The 16,785-nt window shown below is 59.0% G+C and overlaps 1 protein-coding gene across 1 annotated transcript; it reads left to right on the forward strand.

Annotated features, from left to right (window-relative positions):
• The first annotated feature begins 485 nt into the window (after positions 1-485).
• KCNC3 (potassium voltage-gated channel subfamily C member 3) lies at positions 486-16,036 on the forward strand. The gene is given in 7 exon segments (XM_044256813.1): positions 486-1,370; positions 5,794-6,901; positions 8,412-8,603; positions 8,851-8,870; positions 8,872-8,978; positions 11,907-11,966; positions 12,996-16,036. Coding segments are annotated over 7 exon segments (2,544 nt in total). The 3' UTR covers positions 13,168-16,036.
• Positions 16,037-16,785: the final 749 nt, after the last annotated feature.

Genomic DNA, 16,785 nt, shown 5'->3' on the forward strand with positions numbered 1-16,785 from the left:
CCGGGTCCTGCTTGCCAGCTCTTTAGGTCCTTTCTCTGTCCAGTCAGGACCGTCTCCCCCATGCCCGTCAGAAGTCTTTAAATAGTTTGGACCTGTCCCCTTCCTCTGCTGCACCCGCTCCTTTTTTCAGTTCACTCAGATCTCATATCTGGTCCCACCTCCTCTGTTTTCCTTGCGCAGTCCAGCCCCGCAGCTTTAGTTGTCGGTCCCGCCCCCTAACGCCTAGCTCCGCCCGCCCCTTCTCTCGGAAAGATCCAATCGGTGTGCTTCACCTGCAGCCCCGCCCCGTCCAGCTAGGCTGTGCGGAGTCTCCGACCCTCTCGCTGCCTGAGCCCCGCCCCACCTCCCCCAGGCCAATCAGTTCTGTACCTCCCCTACCGCGGCCCCGCCCCCTTCCCTCGTCGCCTCCTCCACCCAATCCTGTCTGCCTCTCCCCTGAGGCCCCGCCCCCTACTCCCCGCCCCTCTCGCCCCGCCCCCCGTCCAATGCTGAGCTCAGTCTGCGTCTCGTCCTTCCGCGGGCGCCAGGGGGCCAGCAAGCAGCAGCCAGCACCACCGCTGCAGCCGCCCGAGTCCCCGCCGCCGCTTCCTCCGCCGCCGTCACCGCCGCCGCTGCAGCAGCAGCAGTCTGCGCAGCCCGGCCCCGCCGCGTCCTCGGCGGGCCCCCCGGCACCTCGCGGGCCCGGGGGCCGGCGCGCCGAGCCATGCCCCGGGCTGCCGGCGGCGGCCATGGGGCGGCACGGCGGCGGCGGTGGCGACAGCGGCAAGATCGTGATCAACGTGGGCGGCGTGCGCCATGAGACGTACCGCTCGACGCTGCGCACCCTGCCGGGGACGCGGCTGGCCGGCCTGACGGAGCCCGAGGCGGCGGCGCGCTTCGACTACGATCCCGGCGCTGACGAGTTCTTCTTTGACCGGCACCCGGGAGTCTTCGCCTACGTGCTCAACTACTACCGCACAGGCAAGCTGCACTGTCCGGCCGACGTGTGCGGGCCGCTTTTCGAGGAGGAGCTCGGCTTCTGGGGCATCGACGAGACCGACGTGGAGGCCTGCTGCTGGATGACCTACCGGCAGCACCGCGACGCCGAAGAGGCGCTCGACTCCTTTGAGGCTCCGGACCCAGCGGGCGCAGCCAACGCCGCCAACGCCGCCGGCGCCCACGACGCGGGCCTGGACGACGAGGCGGGTGCGGGCGGCGGCGGCTTGGACGGCGCGGGCGGCGAGCTCAAGCGCCTCTGCTTCCAGGACGCGGGCGGCGGCGCCGGGGGGCCGCCAGGGGGCGCGGGCGGCGCAGGCGGCACGTGGTGGCGCCGCTGGCAGCCCCGCGTGTGGGCGCTCTTCGAGGACCCCTACTCGTCGCGGGCCGCCAGGGTGAGCGCGCTCTCAGAGCCCCCATCCCTCCCCCCCTTCCTGGAGATCCCAGCCCCTTAGGAGCGCCCCCATCCTAACCCCCAGAATCCGGCGGCGGGTCCCAACCCCTTCTGGCCTTCCTGGTCTCTGGGCCTCCCAGGTTCTTCTAGGGAAGCCTCTTGGTCCCACCCCGAGTTTCCCGTACTTTTGTGAACACACCCCCTCTCCCTGCCATTCCCAGATCCTCGGAAGACGCTTCCTCAACCTTCAGAATACCCCAGATCCCTCCAAACCCCACCCGGCTTCCCTAGGCTACCCAACACGCTTAGAAACTTCTGCCCCGTCTGTGAATCTCCTGGGCTTCTCTGAACAACCTCACTACCTCCTTTCCTGGACTCCTGTGAGACCCTCAGAAGAACTTTCTCCAGCCCCGAGTCTTCTGAGCCCCTGTAAATCCTTTTCACCTCTCTGGGTCATCCCCTCAGACTGCTAGAGAACCCCTTTGCAGCCCTCAGTTTCTTGGACCATCCCCAGACCCTCAGAAGACTTCTTCTTCTTCTTCTTCTTTGAAGATTTTATTTATTTATTTATTTGACAGAGAAATAGAGATCACAAGTAGGCAGAGCAGCAGGCAGAGACAGAAGGGAAAGCAGGCTCCCTGCTGAGCAGAGAGCCCAATGCGGGCTTGATTCCAGAACCCTGAGATCTTAACCTGAGTCGAAGGCAGAGGCACAAACCATTGAGCCACCCAGGTGCCCCCAGAAGACCTCTCTTCTTAACCTTCAGTGTCCCAGACTCTGTGAACACTGCCCCTACCTTTCCCTGCAAGCTGCCTCTCCTCTGAAGCTCCTCTCCAACCCTCAGTCCCTGGGGTTCTCCCTGATTCTTTTTCCCTATGCCCCTCTCCCTACACCTCCCCTCTCTTCAAGTTTGAGTCTTCTGGCTATTTTTGAACCCCACTTGTGCTCTCAAAGTCTTAGAATACTCTGCCTCAATCTCAGAACCTCCTGGATATCTGTGAGCCCCCAAACCACTTGCTCTGGCTAGCACACTTTCCCCCTCTCCCCTGCAGCAACACAGAGTCTTGAGGAGCCTTTCCTCCTGGGACCCTATCCAGTCCCCTCTGTGTCTGTGTTCACATATCTTCCTGCATCCTCTACGCCAACTCCCATCCCAAGGACTTTCCCTATAAAGCTCCAGACTTCCCCCAAGCCTTTCACACTCCTCCTCAGTGTCTTCAGAAGAGTCTTGAGCCCCCATAATACGTCTTTCCTCTCCAGAAGCTCCCATATGCCTTCTTCATCCACAGATTCTCCCAGCTTCTTCTCCCTTCCCACTCTTTATCTCTAGGATCCCCCATCCAGAGCCTCCCCAGTCCTTTTCTAAGTCAATCAACTGACTTTTCTCCTACTTTACTGAATCTCAATCTTTGGGACTCCCTCCCCCACCCCTAGTTATCTGTCCCAAAACTTCCTCTCAAAATAGTTCCCAGTTCTTTCTACTCTGCCTTGGTATCTTTCCACTGGTCCCTACCCCAGCTCTGCGCATTCCCCCTTTCCCAAGCTCCCCACCTCTCCATCAGCCAAACCCCAGGACTGGGCCTCTCTGCTCCGCTACCCCAAAAGTGAACCAGAGAGTTCACACTCTAATCTTAACTCCCTTGAAATGCCAAGTTTATCCCAAAGCTCCCTTCATCCTCCCCCCAAAACTTCCTTCAAAGGTCTCTAACTTCCTAGGCTAAATAGCTACCCTCCCCCTTTGTTCTCCCTTGAACCTCTTCCTCCTACTAACTTCCTCCCTGTGTTGGAAGAGAGGGGGACAGTTCAAACTGGGGGGGATCAGAAAGGAGGGGAAAGAGGAACAACTCCCGGGCCCTCTCCTAGCCTCCGGGGGACCCAAATACCCCGAGGAACCTGTCCGCCCCTCCCCCCACCATGCCGTGTCCTGGGCCGGGAAGGACGTGGAGCCGCAGTGCCGCATTCGCGCCAGGGGAGGGAGCGAAAGGGGGGGTGGGTAGCCCAGAGGCACTGCATAAAGTTTGGTCCCAGGAAGCGCTGAGTTGGCGAGATTTGGGGCTGGGTGGGGGGAGGTAGGGAGGAGGAGGTTCCGAAGGGCCTTAGCCCTAAATGCCCCTCAGGCCTCTGAGTGGCCTCCTCCCCTATGGCTGGGGCGCCCTTCTCTCGTGACTCCATTGAAGGGTGCTGAGGTGAGACCTAGGGGTCCGGGACAGTTATGGGGGAGTGAGGGTTGTCACTCACTTACTACACAAACGGTTTTTGAGTGTCGGCTTGCCAGGTACTTTCCAGCCTACAAGTGAGAGAGCTTGACAGAGTTGGGAGCAGAGGCCAGTGCAGCGTGGAGAGTACAGCCCTACTTCATCCTCCCTCCCCTCCCCGTAATTTTTCTTTTCCTTCTTACAGAGACTCCTTGCCCTCCTGCCCCTTCTGCTTTTGAACCACCTGGGGGCAAGGGATTAAACCAGCCCCAACGCAGTCCAGACTCTACAGCCGCGCTCTGCGGCGGGTGCCCACCTTTCTTTCCTTGCCCTGGGAGGGAAGGAGTTAAACAACTGGCCCGCGGCCACCCGAAGCGAAGCAGCGGCACTGCGGCTGCGCCCAGCTTGCTCTGCTCCGGCCCGGAAGGGGTTAAGACCGCTCTCAGCTGCGGCGGCTGCGCACTGCGGCGGGGGAGCTGGCCTCGGTGCTGGCCGCCGCGCGCTCCGCCTTCCGGCCCGGCCGGCCCGCCCCCACTGCGGTGCTGCAGCCTGCGCCGCGCACCCGGCTCGGAACGGGCGGGGGAGCACGGGGCATGCGCTGTGCGGCGGCCTCTGGCCTCTTAAACCACTGCGGAGAAACGAAGAGGGGGGCGGGGCAGAGAGGGCCAGCGCTGACCCCAGCCCACCCCAAGGTCCAGGACTGTATGTGCGGCAGACTCTGGCCCACCTCTCTGCTCTGCACTTCAGATTAAAGTTGAGCCTTCCCAAGCCCAGACCCCGCCCCCCATCTATGTGGAGGAAGGGGAGTGGCTGAAGGGGTGTGCAGGCCCCCAGCCCACCCCAAGGTCTGGTGCTGTCTGCAGTTGGAGCTTGGGCCCCCCCCGCTTTTCTCTGCATCCCTGATTAAAACTCAAGCTGCCCAGGTCCTCCCTCCTCCTCTACCCAACTGACTCAAGCCCCCCTTTGCCTTAACACCCATCTCCTTCTCTCTGCAAGGCACTAATCCCACTCTTCTCTTCTCTGCATATTTGATAAAACCCACTGTCATCTCCAGGGGCCAGCTCTGTCCCCTTCCTTCTCTAAGATCTTGACCGCACCCCCTCTGCTCCTCAAGGTTTTCTTCAAAATCTACACCATTGCATTCAGGACTCTGGTTCTCTCCATCTTGAAATAACCCATGTGCGCCCCACCCCCTTTTCTGCACTTTTGGCTAAAGCCATCTCTATGTCATCTCTATGGCCCTGGCTCCATCATCTCCCCTGACGCTTGGGCCCCTGACCCTCCTTTCCTCTCCACAGCCTGAAACCCCAACCTTCCTTGCTTCTCTCCTTTTCTATTTCTGCAGACTTGACTCTTCACTTCCTTTCCTATTTATGGCCCTAACACCCCTCTGTGGTTCCAGCCCTTTGCTGTCCTCTCTAGTTGAGGGTGACACCGAGCTCTCTCCCTTCTCTGGAGCTGGTCATTGGGACCAGAGTCCTTAAGCCCTGGCTGCTCTCTGAATGCCTTGACCTTGTCTCCAACTAATGGATGCCCATGTACCCTAACAGGAGCGCAGTCTGGCTTACTGAGTTCCAGATGCTGGGCCAAGCACTGTTTCTGGAGCCAGGACTTATGTATATTCATCTAACATAATCCTCATAATAATCTGGTAACAACAACAAAAACCCCGAGGTGTAGAAAGCTTAAACTTTTTGCCCAAATTAGGCACAGGAAAGGCTGGATTCAAATCCAGGCTTTCTTAACCATTGGGTACTCTGTCTCCCCACCCACCTTCCCCCCTTCCCCTTCCCTTGGCTCCAAGCTGAGCTCCAAAGCCTCTGATACACAGAGGGTGAGTGATCTTGGTCTCCCCCCACACCACACCCCTATCCCTCCCCCCAGCATCCTTGGAGCCTGCTGGGAAGTCCTGAGATAGGATAGAGTGTGGGAATGTGGTCTGGACATAGAGCAAAGGACCAGAAATTGCTGCTTCCATGAAAACAGTTGCCCATCTGTTTGCACTGCTGGAGCCAGCTCCTATCCCAAGCTGGGGGGAGCTGCCTCCGATCCTTTTCCTCCCCTTTTTCAGGCGTTAGAGGGAACAGCAGGGTGCGGGCTGTGATGGGGGTATGGGGTTTCTGAATTTCCCTGGAGTCTGGGGCTGGGAAAAGGGGCCACTGTGGACTTGGCTGGTGGACCAGATGCCTGGGTCATCTTTTGCCCTCTCTCTCCTGCCCTGCCTCACAGTATGTGGCCTTCGCCTCCCTCTTCTTCATCCTCATCTCCATAACCACCTTCTGCCTGGAGACCCATGAAGGCTTCATCCATATCAGCAACAAGACGGTTACACAGGCCTCCCCGATCCCCGGGGCTCCACCAGAGAACATCACCAATGTGGAGGTGGAGACGGAGCCCTTCCTGACCTATGTGGAGGGCGTGTGCGTGGTCTGGTTCACCTTCGAGTTCCTTATGCGTGTCACCTTCTGCCCGGACAAGGTGGAATTTCTCAAGAGCAGCCTCAACATCATCGACTGCGTGGCCATCTTGCCCTTCTATCTCGAGGTGGGCCTGTCGGGCCTCAGCTCCAAAGCCGCCAAGGACGTGCTGGGCTTCCTGCGGGTCGTCCGCTTCGTGCGCATCCTCCGCATCTTCAAGCTCACGCGCCATTTTGTGGGGCTGCGCGTGCTGGGCCACACGCTCCGCGCCAGCACCAACGAGTTCCTGCTGCTCATCATCTTCCTGGCGCTGGGCGTGCTCATCTTCGCCACCATGATCTACTACGCCGAGCGCATCGGCGCGGACCCCGATGACATCTTGGGCTCCAACCACACCTACTTCAAGAACATCCCCATCGGCTTCTGGTGGGCCGTGGTCACCATGACGACCCTGGGCTACGGAGACATGTACCCCAAGACGTGGTCGGGGATGCTGGTCGGGGCCCTGTGTGCCCTGGCCGGGGTGCTCACCATCGCCATGCCCGTGCCCGTCATCGTCAACAACTTTGGCATGTACTACTCGCTGGCCATGGCCAAGCAGAAGCTGCCCAAGAAGAAGAACAAACACATCCCCCGCCCCCCGCAGCCCGGCTCTCCCAACTACTGCAAGCCCGACCCTCCCCCACCACCCCCGCACCACGCCCACCACAGCAGCAGCGGCATCAGCCCCCCGCCCCCCATCACCCCACCTTCCGTGGGGGTGACTGTGGCTGGGGCCTACCCACCGGGCCCCCACACGCACCCCGGGCTGCTCAGGGGGGGAGCGGGTGGGCTCGGGATCATGGGGCTGCCTCCTCTGCCAGCTCCTGGGGAGCCTTGCCCTCTGGCTCAGGAGGAAGTCATTGAGATCAACCGGGCAGGTGAGAAGGGTGCATGGGGGCGGGGCCGTAGGGAGGTAGAGAGGTTCTTAGTGGGCGGGAGGTCACTGCTGAGGTTAAGAAAGATGGGGGCTTCACGACGGAGGAGAGAGGGAAAGGGGAATGGCTATTGCTGAGGTCAGTGAAAAGGCACAGAAACAAATTCTGTGTGAAGGAGACAGCTTGGGGAGAGACAGACATTCCGGGGGACCTGGGAGGCAGAGTAATGACCCTCTGGCCAGGGGGACTCAGACACGCGAACAGAGCGGGTCTAATGTGGGAATCACTGGCTGGCCGGAGACCTGGCCAAAGGACAGTTGCAACCTCAGAGTCTTCCAGTGATGACCCTGAGAAAAGAGTCTAAAAGCAAGTCAGAAATCAGGCATTTGTCACTGAGAGCAGGAGAGTGAGGACAGATGGAGGGAGGGGTGGGGATAGGGCCAGTGACAGAGAGTTCAGGTTCTAATAACAGTGAGGCCAAGAGAGGAGACAAGGCTTAAAAACCCAGAAGATAGAGGCCAAGAAGATAGGCCCAGAGGGTGGACCAGCCACGTGATGGTGACTCGGGACCTAGGGCCTGGCTTGGGCTGTGCCAAGAGCGAGAGCAGCCCAAGAGGGGTCTGAGAGACAGAGGCTGCCAAGATAAAGAGTGGAAGCAAAGGAGATGAGCTAGAAGAGAGTTGACTGGGTGTTGCCCCCCACCCCCTCCGAGAGTCTGTGGCTCTGAGGAGATGATTGGGGGCAGTCCGGAGCTGATGCCCCCCCCCCCCCGTGACTTAAGTAGGTCAAGAAAGGGAGCTGGGCGGCCTGGCCCTCATCTTGCTCCCTCAGCTGCTGACCCAGTTTCACACCAATTAAAAATAGCTTAAGTCAGAGCCTGGGGGACCCCCACTTCTCCCCTCCCTACCCTGTCACCTTCCCAACCCTTCCCCACTGTGCCCTTTCCAGCACCCAATACTGTCCCTAAGCCACTCCCTCTCTGTCCTCTAGATCTCCCAGCCAATCCTCCAAACCCATCCCAACCCAGGCACCCTACCAACCCAACACTGCCTCCCAGTCCTACTTAGTTCACTTCAACCAACTGCCCCCCCAGCACCCTATACCAGCCTCCTTCCCAGCACCCACCCAACTTCCTAACCACCCTCCAAATGCCCAACTCCCCACCCCAGTCCTGCCCTTCCCAGCACCTAATACCTGGCCCAACCACCACTTCCTACCACTCAGCACCCTCCATCCACACCCACCCCTGGCTGCCCTTCCCTCTCCCTGTTGTCCTTCCCAGCATTTAATACCCTCCCCCAATGACCGGCTCCCTGAACCCACCAGCACACACCCTGACACCCTGCTTCCAACTGTGCACCCCTCCTGTCCCCTCCTTGAGACACCGTGCCCCTCAATCACCTACTTCTGGCACCCAACATTCTCCAACACCCTCCTTGCTAATCTCCCCTCCACCTTGAGTTCCCATACCTCACTCTGTCCTCTCTGTCTCTGTCTGACCCCCCCCCTGCAGATCCCCGCCCCAATGGGGACCCCGCCGCAGCTGCACTTGCCCATGAGGACTGCCCAGCCATCGACCAGCCTGCCATGTCCCCGGAAGACAAGAGCCCCATCACCCCTGGGAGCAGAGGCCGCTATAGCCGGGACCGAGCCTGCTTCCTCCTCACCGACTATGCCCCTTCCCCTGATGGCTCCATCCGGAAAGGTGAGGTGCCCTCCACTGGCCCCGGGACCCTCCCTCTCTTTCTCTCCCTCCCTCAGGGGAGGGGGGAGAGGGAGGTGGGGGGAGGAGGTGCTGGACTTCCCTTCCCCTATCCCCTGGCCCCAAATTCCCTTCCTCCCAGACACCTCCCACCCCCAAATTTCCTCACCACTGACCCTTCACCTGTCTTTATTCCATCTCCATCTCCCACACCCACCCCCAACCCTCTGGCCTCTTCCCCCACCCCCAGCCATCGGTGCTCCCCCACTGCCCCCCCCAGACTGGCGTAAGCCAGGCCCCCCAAGCTTCTTGCCCGACCTCAACGCCAACGCTGCAGCCTGGATATCCCCCTAGCGGACGAATCCCCTCCCCCCCGGGGTAAGTAGCCCCCAACCTTGGATCCCCACCTCCCTCCTGACTAACCCCTCTGAGAACATGTGGCCCCACTGACCGAGACTCCTGTCCCCTCACTGAACGGTTCCATCCAATTAACCTGCAGCCACGACCCCGACCCGACCCTATACCCACCTGCCCAGGACTTGCCCTGCCCCTCACTCACCCACCAGAACTAACCCAGGCCTCCCCACCACGTGCCTGACCTCCCTCCCCTGCCCATCACAACTGAGCTCCAGCTTCACCCCTATCCTCATCTCTTCCCTTGCCTCCCCCCTGGGTGTTTTTTAAATTCAATGAAGAAAGCAGGGTGCACACCCAGCACACTTCTAGGTGCAAGCAGGGGTGAGGGGGACTCAGTTGCTCATGCAGTGACTTGTGAACAGACCAAGGCATGCACAGAGTATCTGTCTGTACCTGCACATCCCTGGCCCGGTGCTCGGCACAGGGAGGCAGCAGGGAAGACCATCCCCCTGCCCCGGGGGAGCTCCCAGTTTGATGGGAGAGGCAGACACCGACCTAGAAAGTCCCTCTTTGAGGTGATCTCTGGAAGTGGAGGTAGCGCAGGGACACGCAGTATGCGGAACATTGGAACTCTCCAGGGTAGGAGGGAGGCGACAGGGAAGGTTTCCCGAAGGAACTGATGTCTGGAGTTAGCCTGACCTCAAGCGAAGAAATGATCTCATTAGACGGTGGTGACCAGAGGGACCAGCACAAGCAAAGCTGAGGAGACTGGGGACTGGCAGGTAGACAGGCAGGAAAGCCGGGCTGGACTGAAAGGCCAGGATCTTGGTTAGGGCCCCGGGGAGGGCAGGTCGGCTCTTGGGCTGTGTGTGAGTAGAGGTCAGGAGGCTGGATGAAGGTCCAGGGGGAGGGGGAGGATGCTGCCTGTACCCAGCTCAGGGCTGTGCACAGGGATGGAGAGGAAGGGACAAGGTAGAGGGAGTCAGGGATGGGGGAGGGGACTGGAGACTGGCGGTGGGCAGATGAGGGGGAGAGAGTGGCAAGGTAGTCGAGGAATCTTTCAGCAAACACAGTCCGGCATTTATTTTCTGCCAGGAAGTGAACACACATTCTGTAGTCTTCGGAGCCACCCTAGCTTAAGGCACGGGGCTTGCTTCCTCCATCCCTCCATCCGCTCCTTCACGGAGCAGCTCATTACCGAGGGCACAGCTCCAGGCGCTGGAGATTTGGCAGCGCACAGAGCAAGAATCCGCCATCACAGAGCGAACATGCTAGAGCACAGATTGGCACGCTTCAGCCCAGGGGCCAAGTCTGCCAGCAAGCTGTTTTGTAAATAGAGTGGAAGAGCTGCCACGGAGAACGTGTGGCCCACAGAGCTGAAAATATTTAGGAATTGGCCCTTTGCAGGAAACGTTTGCCACCCCCTGATCCGGGGAGCAGAAAATCAAATGAACGAACAAGGTAATTACTCTGGCCACTTCAGACGGGGCTGGGGAGGGGGGTGGTCTGCAAAGGGCTTTTTGAGGAGGTAAGACCGAAACCTGAACAGTGAAAAGGGCCAGCTGGTCAGAAGGCACAGCAAGTGCAAAAGTCCAGGGGTACTAAGTCCAGGTGAGCTTGGTTTGTCAAAGGAAAAGCAAGGAGGGGTGTGTGGCTGGAAGTGACTATCCGAAGGGAACAAGGGTGCCAGACAGAGTATGCGGGGCGGGGGGAGGGTGTAGGAAGGATTGTGATAGGTTTTGGTGAGAGGCTGGATTTGATCTTCAAAGTGATAGGGAAGCTGCCTGAAGGCACTTGATCGCAACAGTCTGTGGAAACTTCTTTAGAAATAGAGATAAGAGCCCAAAGAATTCCTGCTTACAGCCTACAAAGATGCTGTCATGGGACTTGGGGAGCCTCCAAGGACAGCCTTGTCTCAAGCTCCTTGTTTCACAGAAGTTCAGGGGGGCCTTGAGCGTCCCCCGCCACAGAGCAGACAGGGATGAGAATCCAGGCTTCCAGGCTCCTCATCCAGGAGGGACTGTGGCTCCTCTCTTTCCATCCCTCCGTCTCCCCCAGTTCATCCTCCATTTTCATCTCATTATCCCCCCCTTCCCTGCTCCCGCCTCACCCTTCCCCCTGCTTGCACCCAGTACCACCCTTTGTTCCCCACCCCAAGGGTCTAGATGGGCCCCAGAGAACTGAGGGGCTCAGGGAGTGGGGAGGATTTTGGAATGGGAGGGAGGGTGGAGTGTGGCGGGCGGGTGGAGGTCTCTGCTGCTCTTGCCTCTGATGCCAAAATCCATTCATTGAACTCAAATAGTGGCTGGAGCTGATGGGGCTGACTGAGCGATCTGCGGCCCGCTCCCCCCCCCTCCTGGGTCCCTCCCCACTCCTGCACTTCCAGGCTCCTCCCTTCCTCTCTGCCCTCCCTGGATGTCCACTACTGTCTCCCCCACTCCTCCCAAGACCCTTCCCCCTGGCCCACCCCTTGCCCCTTTCCTTCTCCTCACACCAACCTCCTGAGTCCAACTCCTGACACCTGTTACCCTTTCTTCCCTAACCCTCCCCCAGCCTCCCTCCCTTGGCCCTCCTCCCCACCCACCCACTCCTCCCTTGATCCTCCTCCCCACCCACCCCCTCCTCCCTTGGTCCTCCTCCCCACCCACCCCCTCCTCCCCTGGTCCTCCTCCCCACCCACCCCCTCCTCCCCTGGTCCTCCTCCCCACCCACCCCCTCCTCCCTTGGTCCTTCTGCCCACCCACCCCCTCCTCCCCAGCCACCCCGGAAGCTCCTTCCATATTTGATGTCTCTGGCCGCCCCCATTTCACTGCTCCCCTCCCCCCGGAAAACACCAGAGAGGAGGAAGAGATTCCGGCGTTTCTCCGTCCCCCCAACAGTGAGGCTGTGTTGGGGGGTTCCTCCTGACCACCCTCCCCCCGCCGTGACTCTGTGTATTTCTGTCCCCAGCTCTTGTCACCGCCTGAGACCTCGCGAGACCCTCGATCCCCCCCTGCCCCTTCCCCCCAGGTTAGCAATTGGGAATGGCTGGGAGGGGGTGTCCCCAAGATACTGGGCTTCCAACCCTGGCCCCCCAGGCCCCTTCCCCTCTGGTCAAGATGCCCTCATCCAGACAGACCTCTTGGCATCACCTAGAGTACTGGAACTTTCCCCAGACACTGGCAGAACTCAGATCTTCCCAAGCTTTCAAGAAACCACACACATACTCCCCCAGTCTTAGACCCCTTTGGCTCTCAAGACACTGTGAGAACCTTCCCATCAGAAGGTTTCCACCTCAAGACTTCATGACCCTTTAAAGATACCCCATTACAACCTGCAGGTGAGCCTTGGCCCCCTCAGACTGCTCTCCAGCAACCGCCCCCCCCAGGCACTGCCCGCTTTTGCTCCTTTCCACCTCCCACAGCCCCATCACCTGCCTTTCCCCCTTTCCCCACTACTAGGTCAGCCCCCACCCGAGCCCTCCCACCCACCGGCTGCTCCCCTACATGCATTCCACCAAGCTCCCTCCCCATGCCCGGCTGCCCACCATCTGCCTTGCTGCCCCCCACCTTTTTGCCTCAGATAAGGGGGCCAACGGGGGAGGGGGAGGGGAGGTGGGGGGGGCGGGCTGCGGTGGGGTTGGGGTGAGGGAGGCTCGGTGGGCGTCACCCTGCCTCCTAACCCTGAGTCTCTCCCCCCTCCCCATGTCTGAACCTTTCTCCTTGATGCTGACTGACTGTCCAATTTGTTCACCTCTCTCTCTCTCCATCTCCTTGGTCCGCCTCTGTCCATCTTTGCCTCTGCCATCTGTCTTGTTATGTCTTGGTGTCTGTCTCTGTCTCCCTCACTGTCTGTCTCTATCCCTGACCCTCTGCTTCACCTTTTTCTGTCTCCTGACCTTTTCTGTCTCTGGCTCTCTGTCTCTCTTTCTCCATCTCCCTTCCCTCCTGGTCATTTCTCCCCTGCTTCCCTGACTTGGCGTCTCTCTGTCTGTTGGACCCTTCCCCTGCACCCCCATCTTCATGCTTCCTCCCGTGTTTCCGACCCCTCCCCCCCCAGGTTACGAGAAATCCCGCAGCCTGAGCAGCATCGCGGGCCTGAGTGGGGTGTCCCTGCGCCTCGCGCCCCTTGCCACTCCCCCAGGCTCTCCCAGGGCCGCCCGCCGCGCTCCCCCAACCCTGCCCTCCATCCTCTAGCGCTCCCCTCCCCCCTGTGGGGGGACTGGGGGTGACAGGGAAGAAGGTCAAAGGAGCCGGGGGTGGGGGGGTGGGGGAAAGGTTTTTTTTTTTTAATCAAAAAGTCATTAATAATATGCAACTGAGACGACGACGCCAGCAGACACCCCCGGACCCCTCACCCCCACCTGGGCCCCCAGGATGGAGGGGGAGGAGCCAAAGTCCAGCCCCCCCAACTCTCTACCCTACCCCCCAATAAAGCCTTCTCAGGTCTCCATGAGCCATAGGACATCCCGCTCCCATAAACTCCTGTAAATACGTCCAAATTATGCCAATTACATTTTGGGGCACCTCTCCCCTACTCTGCATGCCTCCCTCAATCTGGACAGCCCCCCACCCCACCTCAGCAATAAGCCACCAGGGGCTGCATGCCACGGGACTGAGGGAAGGGACATTCTGGGAAGGGGGCAGGGACCTCAAAGGGAGTTTAAGCCACAGGAGGGTTTCCTGGCCTCCTACTCTTCACCCCAGGAGGGCAACCCATCACATTGGTGTGATATATATATACATATATATATATTAGCAACAATGTTGGGGAAGGAGTAACAGTCACTTGAGCCTCCAAAATGAGCTGAGCTCAGATGGTAGAAGCAGAGGCATGGGGTGTGTGCTGTGGACAGCTGCTCCCTCAGCCTTTAGGAGGAACCCTGGTGAATGTGACCCTGTCATCTCTCCCCAATTCTCCCTCCCCATCCCAACCTTCCCCCAAGGGATCTGCTCGCCTCTATTCTTGCTGCATGGACTCAGACCTCCCATCTCAGAATTTCTGGGATGATCTGGCCCTAGCACACAAAATTCCCCAATACCCCCTTCAAATTACCAGGACATGAGACCTGTACCCAGAATTCCTGAGACCAACCCTGGCACCCTGCATCCCCTAAATCCCCACAGGGTCCTGGGACTTAACCTCTGCATACAGATGCTGCCCCCCCAAGCCCCACCCCACCCATTGCCTGGACTGCATCCCAGCACCTTGAACCTCCAAGACTTGACCCAGCCCTTCAGCTCACTTTTAGCCTTTGGGATGCTCCAAATCCTTCCCACACTTGGACATTTCTTGGACACCCCCAAATCCTCAGGCCTCCCCCCCATCCAGATATCCCCAAATCTCTGACATCAGACATCCACCTCAGGTTCTCCTGATGCTAGAATTTCCAAGATAGGCTCAACCTGTCTGCAATTCCAGGGAACCAGACCTTCTCCTGGGCATCCCCTTTCTTATGCCTACACCTGCCTCTTCCAAGAGCCCCTCCCCCTACATGGTGCCCAAAAGGGACCCTCTTCATGGACATCAGTGTTTCCCAGAGGGCTATATTTGGACCCCTGGTGATGTGCTAAAGTTTTAGGCAGTACAAGGACACTTAATCTAGAAAATTTTGTCTTTTACGGCATCTTCCAAAGAAGCTGGTAAGTCCGGATACAGCTGCCTGGCTCGGACACCGTTTATTTAGGGTAGAGTGTTTCCACTCACAGCAGAGGCTGTGCCCCCGTCAAGGGACACTGGAACATCGGAAGCTTGGGAAACGACAAACCTACGGGGGCTGGAATCCCAGCCCACCCTTCCCCGTCATTCCTTGTCCTGCGATGCTCATGGGCGGAAGATCATTTCTCATATCCCATCCTGGCTCAAGGATGCGCTACCTCCCCCAAGCCCAGAGACCACACGGTCCCAGAATCCTTAGAGGGGACCACCCCTTTTGGAGCTGGAGACCCACGGAATTAGCAACCTCCCTCCTTCTGCTCCCACAGCCTCAGGAGCCCCCCCCCCCAACCTGAGGGTTGGGGGGTGTCACTGAGCATGATTCTTGATGCAACGATTCCTATGCAAGGGGCATTTTGAGTCCCCCATCCTTCTCTTGGACCCTAAACCCTGGCGAATCAGGGGTGAGGGGTGGGGCAGGTTCTGGTGGGAGCGGGGTGGGACGAGGCAAAGGGCTAGGGGCTCCAGACACCAGGGTATGGGGGTGGGGACTGGTTATATTGCCAAAGGGTTTAACTTCTTTAAAAAAAAAAAATAGCCCCCAGATTCCCATGACCTTCACGGGAGCCGAACAGCGCAGGGAAAGGGGGTGAGGATCTTTTCCAAAGGGTACAGACCTCTTCCCAACGTCTCCCCCTGCTCGCCAATCTGCCACACGTACCCAGCTTTTTAGTTAAGCTTTTGAAAATAATCACGATCATAAACTTTTACAAAACGTGACTCTCGTCCTTCACCACCGTCCCCAAACCCCAAGTCAACAGTGTGGGATTCGGGGAGGAAGAGAGAGCTAAAGGGACAACTTCCGAGTCCCGGCTCCCCTTTTCTCCACGGCCGCCAGGGTGCCTGCAACTACACGCATGCGCTGCATGACGCGCTCCCCACACGCATGTCGCGCCCCTCCTGCGCTCCGGGAACGCACGGACACGGGGCGGGGGACGATTGGGGAGGAAGGCACGGCGGGGAGGGGGGGGTCCTCCCTGAGTTCAGCGGCTCCTCCTCCCCATCACACACACACAGCAATAAGACTCTCTCACTCAAATGTGGGCGGGGCGGGCCTGGCCTGTCGAAGTGGGAGGTGGGAGGAGTGGCGAGGGGGCGCTCTCAGGGATGGGGGCGGGTGTCCGGAGTCAGTGTGGGGAGGGGAGGTCTGCAAATCGTCCAACTCTGGTGCTAATGGCGGGTCTTCTCAGCCCACCCCCAGGGCAGGGAGGGAGGGGTCGACATGGCCCCACCCCCAAGTCTCCCCCACGCCCACCCTGGGTGCATGAATCGCCCAATGCAGAAGCTGCCGCATGTCACCTGCCCTCCCTAAAGAAAAAAGTGTCATGCCCCCTTCCCACCCGCCCTCTTCCCACCAAAATAAAAGTTTCCTTTTCATTTGAAAATTGCATCCTGTTTGCGGGGGGAGGTCTGATCCGGGCGGCTTGGGGGGTTTTGGGAACAGAGGAGTTGGGTCTTCAAGAACAGGGGTCATATTAAAGTAGCAAGACTGTGTGCTTTGTGGGGGGCAGGGGGTCCAGATATCCCCTTGATCGCTGGCTCTCACCTTGCTACTTTTCTAGGGGATGGTGTGGGGGAGGGGGTAAGAAGTGACTGCCTCAGTGTCCCTGATGCTAAAAATGGGGATCCACACCCCTAACTTGAAACTGTGAGGGCATCTGGTAATAGCTCTGATGTCAGGGTGATGACCCCAAGAGAGGAGTGGAGCTGGGTCTCCAACAGGAGGTCAGGGCCGGAGGGCCACATGCTCCACATTGCCCACTCCGAAGCCCGTGGGCAGACTGTGTGGTTTCAGCTTCTTAGTAGCTGTGTGTCCTTGGACAAGTCTTAGCCTCTCTGGGCTTGTTTCCCCCACTCTAATAGGGCAGGAAGGGGTGATCTATTCATTCAGCAAATATATGAATTCCAACTGCATGCCAGGCACTATTCTAGGTGCTGGAAAGCAATGGAATCCCTACCTCTAGGGGTTGTGCTGAAGGTTGAGAGGAGCGGCCCACGCTTCGCCCATGTTCAGCTAAACAAAGGATCGCCATCCAAAAGGTGGCTCAATGGTCACTCTGTCACTGTTTTGCAAAGAGTCAGAGTGCAGCATCCCTTCTGCCACTTACTGGGAGTCTTGGAGCAAGGGACAGCT

The sequence above is a fragment of the Neovison vison genome, chromosome 7, assembly GCF_020171115.1.
Source record: "Neovison vison isolate M4711 chromosome 7, ASM_NN_V1, whole genome shotgun sequence".
Taxonomy (NCBI): domain Eukaryota; kingdom Metazoa; phylum Chordata; class Mammalia; order Carnivora; family Mustelidae; genus Neogale; species Neogale vison.